Here is a 17,256-nt window from a genome sequence, read left to right on the forward strand (position 1 = left end):
ATGCTTTGAGCGGTTTAATTCAAGTAGTCTGAAGAGACATGATCACCTTATATGATGAACAGATTAAATTTAGGCTTTTATTCATGTATTATTGTTCAACGCACATACATAGAGCACATCACACAAGCACATTTGAGCTTCCGAATGTTTGATGTGCTCTATGTATGTGCACTGATTAAACATTGTTAATACCTGAATAAATTAAATCTGCTCTTCAGAAGACTTGGAGTACACCGCTCGATTCATTTGGATTACTTTCACAATATCTTTTAATGGTTGGACAAAAAAGGTGAGAAAATATTACCAATATTTTCATTCGTGTTCTGAAGATGATCAACGGTCTTAGGGTTCGGAACAACCAGAAGGTGAAGGTGAGTAAAATGAACAATTTTGGGAGAACTTTCCCTTTAAATAATCTGTATTAAGTCACTTGCTAATGTTCAATTTTTGTAACTTAAGAATGGAAATACACAAAATGCTTAAAAAAAAATTTATGTTTATTTAATGAAAAAAAAAAAAAAAAGTAAATCAGAAACAGCACCATTGCGGGATGATCTGGAATAAGCAGACTGATAGACTGCAGTGATGGAGAATCTCATCACACTCCCTCCATGGGTTCAATTATATTTCCCACTGAAACACAGAAAACACCAACCCTTCATTATCCTGTTAATGTCAGCTTATGAGTATATGAAGCAGTGTCTTAAGCATGGTCATCAACAGTCACTTCACAAAAAATAAAAAGACAAAGTCTAACTTGATGAATATTTCCCCCCCAAAAAAAAAAAAAAAAAAAATTATATATATATATATATATATATATATATATATATATATATATATATATATATATATATATATATATATATTATATATTTATTTATTTATTTTACCTGTCGTCAGGTGTGTGAACGTATCCTGTGCTGTATCGTTGGGTAGCGAGATTCCCATGGCCTTTCTGATACCATAAAGACTGCACACGTCACCAGGGGTCACCCGACTGGTCAAATGGGCCAGGTTACCTGTAACTTTCTCCGCTGCAATGAGGATGCTGGTGGTTAGAAGTTATCAAAACTGTGCAAAGTATATCTGCTTTTAAACAGCTGCTGAAACCCACAGGTCTGTTAATGTGCAACAATGACTCACTAAAACTCCTTAAACAAGGAAAAACTAAAAACTCATGAGACAGGAGTAATGTTTGGTTTGCCTAGTATTATCTGAAAGAGTGAGAGAAGTGAACCTGTCATCACAGGTCATATTGTGTGTTTGTGCTTACCAAGCTGCAGCTCTTTAGCTGTAGGAACCAGCAGGCAGATGATGTTTGGTGGCTGTTTGGCGCTCAGTCTCTCTTTCTGAACCTGCTGCAGCTCCCTCAGCAACATGGTCGTCTCATCCAACTTCTGTTGGAAATGCTCTGCTTCTAAGGGAGGAAGAGGATTTTTTTCAGCAATAAATCAGTCGGTTATTAAATAGATGGGAAAAGGGCTCAGGCATGTTACTGAAGCGTTGCATTACATTCCACTACTGAGGGAGGAGGATCATAATCAGTTCTCGAGAAGAAAACAGATCGTTAATAAACTGGAAAAGCATGGGGCCTGAATTTTCATAGGGTTTGATAACATCTAAAATGACTAAACAGAATTTATAACCCATATTTTACACTAAACTTTCAGAAACAAGGGATTCTCACCTTCTGAGTCGAAGCTCTCAGGAAGCAGGTCAGGATTCAAACCCACAGAACTGAGAGGCGTCACACTATCACCACTGCTGGGTTCCGAAGCAACAACCTACAGAGACATGTATTTTAAAAATGGATCATGGTCTGACACCAGGCTAGAAAGGTGTTGAAAAATTAAAGAAGAGACAGTCAGAGGACTTATACAGCAGGTTAGTGCAAACATCTCAAGACAAAGCATGTCACTTTTTTATTTTTATTGGACTATGTGTGTGTATACACTACCATTCAAAGTTTGAGGTCAGGAAGATTGTTTAAGATGTTTTTGAAAAGATGTCTCTAACACAATTTTATTAAAGATAAAGATAGAAAACAGTAATATTGTAAAATAATATTTGAATTAAAAATCTTTTTTATTTTTAATATACTTTAAAATGTAATTTATTCCTGAATTTTCAGCATCATTACTCCAGAAATCACATGATCCTTCATAAATAATTCTAATATGCTGATTTGGTGATCAAAAACATTTTTTATTTTAAATTATAAATTGTATTTTAGTTATTATAAACATTGAAAATGGTTGTGCTACTTAAAGGGTTAGTTCACCCAAAAATTTAAATAATGTCATTTATTACTCGCCCTCATGTCGTTCCACACCCGTAAGACCTACGTTCATCTTCAGAACACAAATGAAAATATTTTTTGATGAAATCGGATGGCTTAGTGAGGCCTGCAATATAACTTCCTCTCTCAAGATCCATAAAGGTACTAAAAACATATTTAAATCAGTTCATGTGAGTTCAGTGGTTCAATAATATTATAAAGTGACGAGAATATTTTTTGTGCGCCAAAAAAACAAAATAATGACTTTTTAACAATATCTAGTGATGGCCGATTTTTTTTTTGCCTAGATATCCCCGCAGGTGTAAGTACACGGTGTTGGGAATCACTAGGTAAATGCTTGTTGTTCTCCTTCTACCCAACGGTCTTTGGATAAAACGGAATTATCCACTAGCTATTTAGACTGCTAAAAACAGTGTTGAACAGTAGCACCACCCTGCTAAGGTATGCTAGCCGAACCACAGTCAAAGACGTCACTCCACACGGACTAAAGCTGCAGTATGTTCACAGACGACCCATGCTTACCTTTCCTTCTACATCTACAGCACCCTCACACACACATACATTAGTGTAAGCGAAGGAGGAAGTCAAAAAACGACACATGTTTGTGTGTGTCTGGGCAAATATTCTTTCCATTAGTGTGTGAAACTTGGTTGGTGTTGTTGACACAGCTGCTGCAGAGCAGAGAGTCTGCGGTCCTGACGCTGCCTTTAAATACCAGGTTTGTATCTTCACTTCCACTCATGTGAGCTGTACTCTAGTATGAACTTGTAGACATTTTAATCTTATTCTGAGGATATGAGTTTTACCTCATCATCATCTGTTGTGTCTACTTTCTCTGCAGGCTCCTCTATGGGCAGATTATCCTGAGGAAAACAAAAATCATCCTATCAAAACCAGAAGTAATCAAGAGCAGATTTAAGCAAGCTGCCAGCTGAAATGAACTCAAACGGATATAACAATATATATTTATAGTGGTATTTCATGAATTAAATATGCCAGTAAATTGAGTAATGAGCGTGTAGTGAGATCTCTTACAGTTTCTGTCTCTTTCAGTTGTTTCGAGTGCTCCCCACTGGTCAAAGCATCCAAGATATTATCTGCCAACCTGCTCATGTGCTCCTCGGATTTAGCAAGGTAATCTGCAATGCTACACACACACACACACACACACACACACAACCAAATTATAACTGTGGAATGGAAGGGGAGTGGTGGAAGGGTGTGAATCGGGCCTTTTTTTTTTAATAAACTAATGTTCTGCAGAAATGCATGTAGGTTACTGCTCAAAACAATTTTAAAGAGTAGATGGCTGCTGCTTAATCATCAAAACTAATTCATAGATATATTTCTTTATATGTCTGATTCCATGCGCATACACATACCTTTCAGATTCTGGCTGGCTGCTTTCCTCTCCATAGAAGGAGTAAATAAGATCGGAGTCCTCCTTGCTGATATTGGAAAAACTGGAGTCACATGTAGGAGCATATGAGCTGAATGGGCCATAATTCATATAGGTAACTGCAAAAAAAAGAAAAAAAAAAAAAAAAAAAAAAGAAAAAAAAGAGGCATGTGGGACTTTTACACATTATTTATGGAATGCAGACTGATTCTAGTAACAGTAGTTATATATTTTTAAAATGTTTCAATAAGTAACTGCCACAGCCAGCAGTTAGACTGACAGGAAGGACAGAACACAGTCTGAAACTATGGGTCTCAACCTCTACAACTCCATTGTCAGTATTCAGTATTTGAAGGTACCCTACTTCTAGATTGGTTTCTTAAACTTATTTTAAATCTAAGGGTACTCTTATTTCCCATTTTTTTTAACAAGTTAATTTATAGTGACTCTTCCAGTCATTTGTGATTTACTGGATAAGGACTTTTACAGATTTTTACAAATGTTTTTTACTCACAATTTCTACCTGTTTTTACAGCTTGGTATAACTAAAACAATGGTCATGCGGTTTTAAGATTTTCTTTATTTACATCACTGTTCCAGGTCTTTAAAATAGGCTGAAATCATAAATATCTTGATTTTTAGTTGTTTTAGCTTATTTTAATGCTTGTTTTGTCTTATTTTGTCACCTTGAGGCCTCAAGGTGACATGTTAAGTCACCTTGAGGCCCCTTGGATAAAACCCAGGGGAGATCTACAACCCCAATTCCAGAAAAGTTAGGACATTTTGTAAAATGCAATAAAATCAATAATCTGTGATTTGTTAATTCTCTTTAACTATTATTTAACTGAAAAACATGAAAAAATAATCCCTTTACAAAATCCCTTTTTTCCCACTGGCCAAATTACAGGTAATTGTAGTTTGTAAACAAATTTTGATTTTGATGGCTGCAAAACTCCAAAAAAGTTGAGACAGAGGCAAAATAAAAGTGAAAAGAATACAGAATATCCAAATTAAGCCGTTTTAAAACAGCCCACAATTAGCGAGTCAATTGGTAATAGGTGAGGGGTATCATGTTTGGGTATAAAAGGAGCATCTCAGCCTTTGCAAACAAAGATTGGTCATGGCTAACAACTTTGTGCCAAATTTCATGAGAGAACTGTCTTTCACCATCTACCATACATAATATTTTGAAAAGATTCTGGGAATAGAGAAATCTCAGTCCATGTAGGGCAAGGCAGGAGACCTCTGTTGAATGTGCCTGATCTTTGAGCCCTCAGATGGCACTGCTTGAGAAATCATCACACTGCTGTGTTAAAAATAGCCACATGAGCTAGGAATAACCTTGGAAAAATGTTGTCACTTAACACAGTCTGCCGCTGCGTCAAGAAATTCAACACAAATCTCTGTTACTGAAGGAGAAATCTATACATCTGTTCAGTGCAGAGATGCTGCCGAGTTCTCTGGGCCTGAGCTCATCTCAGATGCTCCAAAAGACAGTAGAAATGTGTGCTGTGGTCAGACAAGTTCATGTTTCAGCATGTTTTTGGGAAAGACAGACACTGAATTCACAGTATCAAAGACAAAAGGGACAATCCAGACTTTCATCAGCGACAGGTGCAAAAGCAAACATCTGTCTGGTATTTGGGTGCATCAGTGCAAGAAGGGATGTGCTTGACTGGCCTGCCTGTCTTATATTGAAAATGTATGGCCCATCATAAAAAGTTGAATCAGACAACAACGAGCATGGGCTGTTGACCAGTTGTCTTGCATTAGGTGAGATTGGGCAAAAATTCCAAATGCAAAACTGCAAAAATTAGTATCCTCAATTCCCAAACATTTAAAAAGTTTAATTAAAAGGAAAGGTGATATGACACAGTGTCTTTCAGCCATCAAAAAGACACAGGGTGTTTCAGCCATCAAAATCAAAATTTGTTTATATTTATAAAATAAAATTTAACATTTTTAAAGCAAGAAATGCCCATGAAAATCCTCAATAGGATGCTGCGAGTGGTTACCTGAGCAGTGCTGTGTGGCTGCTTACCAAATCCCTGGCTCCTTAAATGGAACACAGACTGACTTACAGTAACTGACTCTACTTCTAGATTGATTATTTTAAATGTAAGGGTACTCTTATTTCTATCAATTAAAAGTAACTAAAATAATTATACAAATCCTTAAATAATATTTCTCTGCGTAAACCTCACAATTTGAAGTATCATTCATGTCAAAGTGAGGGACAAGAAGTCCTACATTTTAATATTCAGGGTTTAAAATATGAACAATAGCAATTCTCAACTTAGCAAGCACCACAACTGACAGATTAAAAAATAATAAATACAGATGAGTAGAAACTACAGCCCACTGATTCGGAATCGGCAGTGAATTTTTTCTTATTGACAGCAGGAAAAAATGGATTTTTCTGGCACATAATATTGCATTCCTCTGGCAGCTGAACATTAGGTATTCAAACAGAGATTATAGCACACCCTTCCCATGATCTTCTCTGCATGACTGAAGGTAAGACCACAGAGTGAAGCTCATTGCTAATAGAGACATTATATTCATTAAGTCATTTTTCCAGGATAATGAATATAAGTACTGGTTGAGACTGATACAATGTGAGATTCAAGTGGTGGGAAAATGAGTAAAGAGTTAATGTATATTACCTGGAGTGACCATGTTTCTCTTGTCCTCTTTGAAACCCTGAAGGGTGTTTATTCCAGTCTGAAGTCGACCACCCATCATGCCCAATTTGACTGGGCAGTATCCTGGATCTAGCGTGGAAGCATAATACCGAACACATTTTGTACATACGTCTAACATTTGCTTGATTTCTTTAACAATCATTGTCACAAACCTCCAGCGCTCAGGTCAACAGGGTTCAGGATTCCTAGAGTGGTTGAGCCATCAGATGTCCTTCTTTCAAACTCCAGCTGCTCAAGAAAAGAGACCATTCATCAGCTGTAATCTGACATGCTGAGAGAATGATCTCACATGTGAGTGCTGTGCAATAACACATGGCTCATCTTCTCTGGTGTTGTTCTCATACCTCACACTGCAGACTTCTGTTTGAGAGTTTCCCTCCAGACTCCTCAACGACCTTCTTGATCTCCTCCAGGTCTTTCTCTGCTTGGTTCTTCTGAGCATCATCCTTACTGTCCCTGTTACACAGACATTGCGACACTGATGCAATTCTGGATGTGTGTGTCATCAGTAATACTCCCACTTTACAGTAAATAAATCCCCACATACAAAGCATTTCATTCTTGAAAGTTCTAATGAATGTGATGTCAGAGCAGCGATTGGATAAATTAAGAATAATTTCTTAATAGATCAATGTGTGGTTCTTGTGGGCCTGTTCTCAAGCCTCTACCCGATCCTGCAGAGTAGAGTGCAGGAAGATAATTTATTTCTTCTGAAAAGCTACAAAGTGAGTGTCTGTGTGTATCTCATGGGCTACACATGGCCTACAAGTCACAACACGTTTAAGCATTCCAAGTCTCTTGCCCACTGCAGCAGCCAAGCCAATTTACGTAAGCAACCAACAAAAAGAGAGAGTAAAATAAAGAAAGACGGCAAACACCCCGGCAACACCTTGGAATGTCTCACTGGCTTTAGTGCAGCAGCAGAAGCCCTAAATGCAGCTAAAGCCAATGTGAATAGCTGCACAGTTAGAAAAGAAAAAAAAACATGGAGAAAAAAGCATTTCATTATCAATTTAAATCATTTTACTGATCATATCACCCATTTAAGTACAGTCACACTCTTTTTTCCAGTCAGACAAGACATCAGGATTAGAATGAATTTTAGTTTAATGGCAGCCAATTCATCACAGTGATTAAGGTCTGGTATTAACTTTCTAACTATTTCTAGCCACACATACTTTATGGATACAATTTTATTTTGCATTATGTTTCAAAATGGAATATTTTATATATGTGTCTCAATGTGGAGTTCTAGAGAAAAAGAAGCTGTACCCTCAGATGTTTATCTAGAATGACTATTTTACTGAGGTAAAGGCTGTCATAAGACACACAAGTTGAGACAGATTTTTTTATTTATATGTTGCGTGTGTCTTTGCTCACGTCACTTAGATCAGCAGCAATCAGACTTTCGGTCTTTAAACATGCATTATGCCGAAGTAACCTGCCAACTGGCGAAAAACCTGCAAGCAATTTTACTCCCATTTGGCAGTTGGCAGGTGATTCATATCCTGCCTGTGATTAATATGAACCATTATTTTAAAAATTATTCTGAAAAAAAGGAAACAGATTTGTTCATTTTCTAAGCAATATCAAGATCAGACTAACTGAAAGGAAGTTTCTCCCAACTGAAATGACTTTTGATGACCAGGGAGGATTAAGGCCCATTCACATTAAGAACATTAACTAAACCCATAAAGTTTTAAAGACTTATTATTATTATTATTATTATTATTATTATAAGAGAATAATGGAATTCACACCATAACGATAACAACACAGAACAACAACATTGCCGAGACCTGCTGAGAATTTTTTTTAACCCTCTACCGCATAGTGTTGCCATATGGCAACATACACTTTGTGTTCATTTCCTTGCCACCATCTCTTTAACAGAACATTCTCGTTTTTTTTGTTGGTAAGAGAAGACCTTAGTTTAGCCAATGATGTGCTTTGGTTGAGTCACATTTTTTTTCTGTGGCGCGATTTTGTGACAGACTGCCGTCACTTGTATGTAGTTGCTGAAAGCAAATTAAAACATCAGTAACAAACAAGGACCCGCTCATGTCACATTCACAAAAAAATTGTTAACATCATCTCAGTTAAGTTATGATTACATATTATTTTCACTATTGCGCATTGTTGCCATATGGCAACATATCATAAAGTACCTTAAAATAATATTTTTTTCCAATTTTTTTTTTTACAGCACTTCAAGTTAAGCCATTCTAAGAAAAGAAAAAGAGTCAAATATTTTTTTTTTCTTTATAAATTTATCATAATGTGTGCGGTAGAGGGTTAATTTATTTTTGACAGGCAATTAAAATCCATTGACTTTAAAGCACAATCTGCAAGAAACATAACTGCAGCATGCAATTACAGCTGGTGTGGAGGCTAATATACTTTTAGTTTTTGTTCTTGGTGTGAACTAGACAAACTAGTAATAGATAAGAAGTAAAATATATATATATATAATTCATACCTTGGAGTATCTTTATTGCCTACACGGGGTGATTGGGAGTTGTCACTTGTGTCCATAACACATGAATTTTCTTTGGCAGGGTCAGACGTCCCGCCATCCTCATCTCCATCCTCTGCTGAATGACTGCTGGATGTCTGCAGGCCAGCCATGAACTCTATGCTTTGCTTTAAACTGTCCAGTCTCTCCTAAACATACACAGAAAGTTAATTTTCATATGTGCAACGTTCCTGGTTTGATAATAAGATCATATTGTACAAGGCACATCAGCGCCCTCTGGTGTGAAAACAGAAAATTGAGAATAAATTTGGTTTCACCAACTATACCTCTATATGTAACTACATCTCTAAATGTAATACAATTTTCCTGTTTTTTCCACTCACTGTGCTCAGGATCTTCATGCCAGAGTGGAGGAGTTTCTTTGCTGCTTTGTAGTAAATCGTCTCTGGTTTGTTGTAGATCATGGCATTCTCACACATCACTCTGAAATCCAGCTGTGGGAAGAACAGGACAGCATCACCTCATCAGTTCTTTAAGTCTAAATGGCCTGATTGTAAGTAACCCTTCTTTTTACAGTTATATTCCTCTGAACTTCTCCTCTTTGGTAATATATGAGCAATCTCACTTTCTACAAATGTCCCGCTTTGCTCAATCTCTCTCCTCCCCCACCATGGCTACAAAAGAGCTTTCGTAGTGGATGGATCAGTTTGATTCACTTTGTTTTTTCTCTTTTTTACACAGCCGAGACTATGTAAAACCCCTTTTTTCAGCACATACACAGAACAGACATCTAACAAATATTCACAAATTTGTTTGTTTGGGTGTTGATTTTTTTTTTTTTTTCACCCAAAATTGAAATTTCTGACATTAATTACTCACCCTCATGACCTTTGTTCATATTTGGAAAACAATGTAAGATATTTTTGATGAAATCTGAGAGGTTTTTTATCTCCCATAGAAAGCAGTGATTTTACCACATTCAAGGTCCAGAAAAGCAGTAAAGACACGGTTAAAATAGTCCACGTGACTGCAGTGGTTCAACATTAATGTTATGAAGTGACGAGAATACTTTGTGCGCATAAACGAAACAAAAATAACGACTTTATTTTAACAATGTCTTTACAACTTCTCTGGACCTTGAATGTGGTCATTTCGTTGCTTTCTATGGGAGATAAAAAACCTCTCGGATTTCATCCAAAATCTCTTAATTTGTGTTCCAAAGATGAACGAAGGTCTTGCAGGTTTGGAACAACATGAGGTTGAGTACTTAATGACAGAAATTTTATTTTTGGGTGAACTAACCCTTTTACCCTTTGAACTAATTTTTAACAGCGTTTCTCAGAAATTGCTTACTGCACCTTAGTGCCAGTCTGTGTCCTAGTTACAGCTGTGATGATGATCATATTACCTTTAGCTCCTCAAGTGACTGGTATTGCTCCTTCTTCACTTTCTCCTTCATAGTGCTGAAGTCCATGGGTCTCTTTATAATGAGAGAGTATCCTGGGGCGATCAGGTCCGTCACAGGGAATGAGAAGAATGCACTAGGGTCCTTCCTGCAGTAATCAGCAGCGTTTAGCTCTCATTCACAGTAATTATAGACATGATTATGATAATACGCAACAGGAATATAAGACCCAAAACACAGATCTAATAGGATACTCAGACTGAGAATACTGATGCAGAATCAGGTCATTTGTATAAGCCTCAGAGAAGAGTTTATTCAAGATCAGCAGTGAATTTATATATTAAATTTGGTGTCAATAAGTTACGTTTTTTTGTAAGAAATTAATACTAATTAATTAATATTAATATTTATTCTGCAAGGACATATTAAATTAATCAAGTGATAGTAAATAAATGCATAATATTACAAAAGACTTCCATTTCAAACAAATGCTGTTCTTTTGAACTTTTGAAAAATGTATCATGATTTCCAAATAATAATAATAAAAAGCAGCAGAACTGTCTTGAACATTCATAATAAATGTTTCAAATCAGAATGATTTCTGAAGGATCATGTGACACTGAAGATGCTGAAAAATTAGTTTTGCCTTCACATGAATATGTATATTTTTAAAAAAAAAGTGTGTTATTTTAAATTATAATAATAAATGACATTATTATTTCATATTATTTCATTTTTTACTGTTTTTTCTTAAATAAAATTAAAGGGTTAGTTCAACCCAAAATGAAAATTATGTTATTAATTGCTCACCCTCATGTCATTCCAAACTCGTAAGACTTTAAGTTAATCTTCAGAACACAAATGAAGATGTTTTCGATAAAATCTGAGAGGTGTCTGTCTGTCCATTGACTGCCTGTAGTTCATAAAGAGATTGGAAAACTAATCTGACCAAACTTGAATGATGCACAAGAACAAACCTCTTCCAGAAACTCAAACATGCTGCGTAACCAATGAGGTTAGTTCTTGTTTGTTGCACAGCATGTTTGAGCTTCCGGAAGAGGTTTTATCTTGTGCGTCAGTCAGGTTCGGTTGAGCTTCTGTTTATGTCCGCTGATCAATGTATACATGTGAGTAAAAGCCTAAATTCAATCTGTTCATCATAAAAAGTGATCAAGTCCCTTCAGAAAATATGGACTAAATCGCTTGATTCATATAGATACGTTTTATGATCCCTTTATGAACTTTTTGAGGCCTCAAAATGTCAGTGGCAAAGGCTGTCAATGGAGGAACAGAAAGCTTTCAGATATCATCAAAAATTCATTTGTGTTCCAAAGATGAATGAAAGTCTTACAAGTTTAGAACGACATAAGGGCGAGTAATTAATAACAAAATTTTCATTTTGGGGTGAACTAACCCTTTAATGTAGCCTTGGTGAGGATAACAATGTAATTCTTTCAAAAACAGCAAAAAACATCAAAAAAAAAACAAAAAACTGAATGACCACAAAATCTTTGAACAGTAGTGTACATTAGATATGAATCCACAACCTGTCTAAACAGGTTGTCCTCAGGTTAGCTATGTTTAGTCCTACCTCTGGAGTTGTCGGATGAGCTGACTCAAGGCTTCCTGTAGAGGCGTCTGCTCTTTTTCTGATGAATTGCAAAAGCCATAATCAACATGTAATCAGCACATGCACACACAATCCCTCAAAACAATAGCATCAATAATAGATTAAGCCTAAACCCTGAGAAGGTGCACTGCTTTACCTTCCATTTTTGCAAGTGAGGGGGTGAGTGGCTTGTCCTGGGAAACATCAGAGCGAGCAGGAGTTCTGCTCTGTTCATCCCAGTCTGGATCCACAGAGTCTGGGCCCTTCCTTTTTTTGGTCACCTATAAGACACACGCATTGCCTAAGATGTAGTAAGTGTGTAAACAACACAAGAAAAGCACACACACAAAAGTAACTACTCCTAAAAAAAAAAAAAGTAGTCATGTCTCACCTTTTTCTTTTTGTCATCTGGCGAGACTGGAGGACTGGCTCTGTCCTTCTCGTCCTTCTTTTTCTTCTTCTTTTTCTTGTCTTTGTGTTTGTCGTAATCTACCTGATCGTCATAAACGCTCTCAAGGCTAGGGCTGCCTGTGGTGACCTCATTCCCCGCCACTTTTAACACCAGCTTCAGAGGACGCTCAGTGAACTCTTCAATGCCAGAAACACAAATTAATTGACTACTTTGAACACCTGATGTATCCAATTTTTATTTCTAACTCCCAGTGTGACCATAAGGTCCTGTGCTAAAAACCTAATTGATACAGAAAACCTTAATATTTTTTTTTCTGTCATTGTTATCACTAATCAATAGCTGCATCTTTTGATAAGAATTATACTTTTATATAGTATGAAAGTAATATAATTATACTTTTCATAAACCACACAATGTATCATGTTATGAAATATATTCCAACCTACATAATTCAAAATTACTAAAGCCTAATGCCCCATCATCTGGTTCTAGGGATTAGATTGATGGGAATTTTTGGAATCCAAAACAAACTAATGGAAAAAAGAATCCAAAACAAACTAATTGTGTCTATTCTAAACTATTCTGATACTGCCTTGGTTATTCTGATGTGTTGAGCAACAGCTGCTAGTATTCCAAAGCAAAACAACCAAACAATCAGTTCGGTAAGGTAACTTAGCCTTTAGATTAGGCTTCTGAAAGAACACACATTATTCTATGTGAACCGACTCAAATCGGAAAATTTACTGCATTAACACCACGTTATGTTCATCAGATATCCGGCTGCTACTCGTCCACTGGCAGCATCCGATGCTGAGTGCTGCTTCATAGTAAATGTGAGTTTATCATGTAATTTAAAACAGGCTTTCAGTTTACAGGGGGGGAAAAAATTCTCCAGGCTGATTAATAAATCGTGCATGACCTACCGTCGTGTGTGTGCTTGTCTGATTTGTGTTTCTTGTGCTTTTTTCCCATAATTTAAAGTTAAGCCGCTGGTTGTGTCAGCTCAGTGCTTGACCAGTCTGCTCTCTTTGTTTTGTGTCGGTAAAGACCTCACAGCGCCTCTTACGGAGCTACAGATTTTAAACAGCGGCGCCTAGTGTTCGGTGGTGTGAACTATATTTTACACCACGAGATCATATTTATGTCCTAATCTGACAATAAACTGACTGCAGCTCCAAACACAAGTAGTTACATATAAAATAACAGAGTGAATAATAAAAGTAAAAAATAAAACATAAAAAAACACGAGGGAAAAAATCGTCCGGGGTAAAAATGCACACAACTGAACACAGCTATACCGCTAAGAGGCACCATTGCTAAACATTCAGAACAACAGCGACGCAATGCAAAACCCCAAACAGGTAACTTCAAGAGCTTTTTTTTTTTTTTTTTTTTGATGTTGTGACATTGAAAGTGCAAAAACAGCAACAAACAAAAACAGTAACAAATTCACACTATGTTCACACTATGTACTACATTAGGATAACGCGGCCTTTTAGTCAGAGATTTGGTGTGGACCTCTATGGTGTGGACATCTCACTGTTTGCATCTCACTGTCTTTAGTATGGCAGACTATGCATGGATTTCTGGAAAGTCCATCCCTATACTATTTTATTGCCCAAAAATATCTAAGAGTTATTACTCAAGTTTTTCCATCTAAATTTCATACAAGGAATGTAAATAAACCATCAGCACTTTGCCTTATCCTAGCAATTACAACATATTTGAGCTCATGAGAGCTCAAGAGATTCCATTACCAAAGCCAGTACATGGTGTTGAAGTTTGAAATAAGATCAGTAAAGAAACATAAATGCATCCAGAACTTTGGGGTTACAAAAAAGTCATATATGATTTAAAAAATAATGCTCTGTTTTTAGTTTACTTAATGAAGTCATATCCGTTCAAATTTAGCTGAAATATTTAAACTCTAACTTCATTTAAATTTGCATTTTGTGTATAAAATGACCCATGACCCTAGTCTATCCTTGTTTGGTATGGCTTAGGCTTTCCAAAAGCTGCCATTATTGCTAAACTGGAACTCCCTCGGGCTGTTCTCCAGGCAGTCTGTGATGTGATTTAACTCATCTCGTCTCATATACTGTAGCTTTTGCTCTTATCTCTCATAGCTCATAGAAAGACACACACACACACACACACACACACACACACACACACACACACACACACACACACACACACACACACTGATTTAATGGCCATATAAGCTATGCTGTATCTATTTGCAACGGGCCTTAAATCTGAGGGAAGCTATCCATGTTTGAATACACAAGTTGGACTTAATCTTCTTTTCCATCACATACTTTTTGTAATGCCATTTCACACTGGCTCTGGCTTGCTTTAAATCCCTTGAATAATTATTAGTAATATTACAGCTATTACCATTAGAAATTATTCTGTCATTGTAAAAAGTCTTATTTTAAAAACCATGGCATTGATGTTTCCTTTGTTCATCTTATAAAATGTGCGTTGTGTAACTTTGTGTTGTTAAATATGTACATGAAGTCATTATCACTCTCTCCCACCAGTTTTGTTATTGTAAACTAAAATTAATAAAATTGTTTTTGCTAATTGAAATGAAGCTGGAATAAAATATAAATATTAGATGAAAAACTTAGAAAACACTGCCTTGGCAACTAACTGAAATAAGTTGAACTAAAATCAAAGACTATAGAATGCTAAAATTACAAAAACTGAAATAAAAATAAAGAGAAATTGAAATATTTAAAAAGAAAAATTAACTAAAATAAAAACTGAAAATATAAAAATAAAAGATCATTCAAAATTCTAATAAATGCTATAATATAATATAAATAATACTAAAATAACTGTCTCTCACAACATCTGACTTGCTCCAATAGCAGTCATCCTCTCAATATGCTGGTCATTCTATAATAGCAGAAATGGTCTTAATTCTTTGAATCATATTCCAGGTTTTATAAATGTGCAGTGGGAACATGAAGCTACACTTATGGAAAACTAATGGAATTTGATGACTAACTTTGATGAAGAGATGGATCTTAAAGCACAAGAGCACAGTGAGGTGGGTCAGTTTCATTTTCTCCAACAAACCACTGACTTTCAGTGTCTTTTGAAAACAGTGCCTTGAATGGATTTCTCATCAAAGTAGCCACAAGCCTTTGGGGACAATCATCACATTTGTTCTGGTGATTCATTTTACCGTTAATATCTAACACAGGGCTGGTCTTGATTTTCCCTCAACTTTGAACATTAAAGGGACCCAGAAGGATGACACGGCACAATTCTGTATCAGTTACACTGACACACCAGAATATATGCAATCATCTCTTAAAGCTGCCTAAACTGTGAAACCCATTTCCACTGTTTACTCAGCTGGTTTCTTAAGAACTGGTGCTGTGATTAATTTGATTTGCTAGAATGTATTTGTGTGGGGTAGCACTTGCTTTATATTTTCCACCTATCTGTATAAACACTACTAATAGCGATTCTGTGATTGGGATTGACACTAGCCCTATATATTTTTTTTTTGTTGTTGTTGGACATGTTCCATAATTGAACGAAATAAAATTTGGATTTCTAGGATTCTTGTCCAGGTGTTCTTTGAAGTCTTGAAGTCCAGCCTGAGGTAACTGTGGGTCTGCTTAGCTTGGCTTTAGATTTATAGCGATTTGTTTTAGCTTGGCAGGTTAAAGCTAGGGTCCTGGTTCTGCTTAGGACGGTAACTGTCTGTGTCTGGTACTCTTAAGCTCGCATAGAGACAGACTCCTTCATCAGGTGCACCCGAGGTGCATTATCTGTCTCTGCTGACATGAAATCTTAGAGCTCTGCTCTGTGAGGTTTTAGTTTACCTTGGCTCCCAAACATGGTACTCTGCTCCAACAGGAGAAGCTATCTTTAACTCGTTCCCCAATCCAATCAAATGATAGTGGATTAAACACTCAAAGTGATTCATTATAGCAACACTACCCAAGCCATGGACAAAATTATCTTTCCTATCATGTTCATACAGCGTTAATGAATTGTCATGGAGTGGCTATCTACCTGTTGCTGCTATAATCGCCGAGCCAGGGTTATTATAGTTAACTAAGACTAAAACAAAAACAAAATAAACATGAACTGAAATAAAATATTAAAAAACTTAAAATACTTATAGATATTAAAATTACACAGACATATTTAAAAAAACAAATAAAAATAACAAAAAACAAAATTACTGAAACTTTAACTAAAATTAAAATTGAAAAAAAAAAAAAATTCATAAAGATTATAGTAGTATCTCAATGCTACTAAAATAACACTGTAGGTTTCCGATATTGTATTCTCTCATAGCAAACTGAACAGCTAATTATATTATATTGTAATATAGTATATTCTATATATTAATGTTTTAGTATATTATATTAACACAATACAACATTTTAGTAATGAGTTTCAGAAGCTTTAATTTCCTTAGTGGATCATATGAATATTTGTATCAATCAAGATTAATTTTGTGTTTAATTTTCACACTGTGCTGCACCAGATGTTGCGTTGGCCACCGAGGCTAAATGCAGAAGCAATCGAATACAACTGAACAACAAAATCAAGTCATGTATGTTGAATTTACAAAGGGCGAAAAATGCTATATTTTCCATCGGATGAAACTGGATGGGGATTTGGTTAATTTGATGCATTTAGCTGACATCACAAGTTCATGCATTTCCTGGGAATCAAACCCATGACTTTGGTATTGTTAGCCCCATGCTGTCTTAATAATAAATAATAATAATACATTTTATTTAAAAGCGCCTTTTCAAAACACTCAAGGAGACTGTACAGTTGAATGATAGTCATAAAACAAATCAAGACACAATACAACAAAACAACAGCTATTTAACATTAGATATTTAAAATTGATCAGAGAAAGCTAATTAAATAGGATAGTTTTAAGATGTGATTTAAAAGTAGT

At 35.8% G+C, this 17,256-nt stretch overlaps 1 protein-coding gene across 1 annotated transcript; it reads right to left on the minus strand.

Moving 5' to 3' along the window:
• Positions 1–224: 224 nt before the first annotated feature.
• brd7 (bromodomain containing 7) lies at positions 225–13,350 on the minus strand. Its single transcript, XM_067402282.1, has 17 exons — positions 13,232–13,350; positions 12,288–12,484; positions 12,054–12,177; positions 11,879–11,936; positions 10,291–10,435; positions 9,266–9,376; positions 8,886–9,070; positions 6,751–6,862; positions 6,559–6,634; positions 6,368–6,475; positions 3,685–3,820; positions 3,338–3,449; positions 3,109–3,165; positions 1,691–1,787; positions 1,277–1,420; positions 894–1,037; positions 225–633 (listed from the first exon to the last, which is right to left on the minus strand). The coding sequence occupies exons 1-17, from the start codon at positions 13,278–13,280 to the stop codon at positions 599–601; spliced, it is 1,890 nt and encodes a 629-aa protein (XP_067258383.1). The 5' UTR covers positions 13,281–13,350; the 3' UTR covers positions 225–598.
• Between the last annotated feature and the right edge of the window lie 3,906 nt (positions 13,351–17,256).

Source organism: Chanodichthys erythropterus, chromosome 11, assembly GCF_024489055.1.
Source record: "Chanodichthys erythropterus isolate Z2021 chromosome 11, ASM2448905v1, whole genome shotgun sequence".
Classification (NCBI taxonomy): Eukaryota; Metazoa; Chordata; class Actinopteri; order Cypriniformes; family Xenocyprididae; genus Chanodichthys; species Chanodichthys erythropterus.

Excerpts from the sequence above, each read along its gene's own strand:
- brd7 (XM_067402282.1), bottom strand. The coding sequence starts at position 13,280 with ATGGGAAAAAAGCACAAGAAACACAAATCAGACAAGCACACACACGAC. Across the intron at positions 6,476-6,558 it reads TGTTGACCTGAGCGCTGGAG|ATCCAGGATACTGCCCAGTC; the intron begins GTTTGTGACAAT and ends CTTCCACGCTAG. Across the intron at positions 3,450-3,684 it reads AGCCAGCCAGAATCTGAAAG|CATTGCAGATTACCTTGCTA; the intron begins GTATGTGTATGC and ends GTGTGTGTGTAG.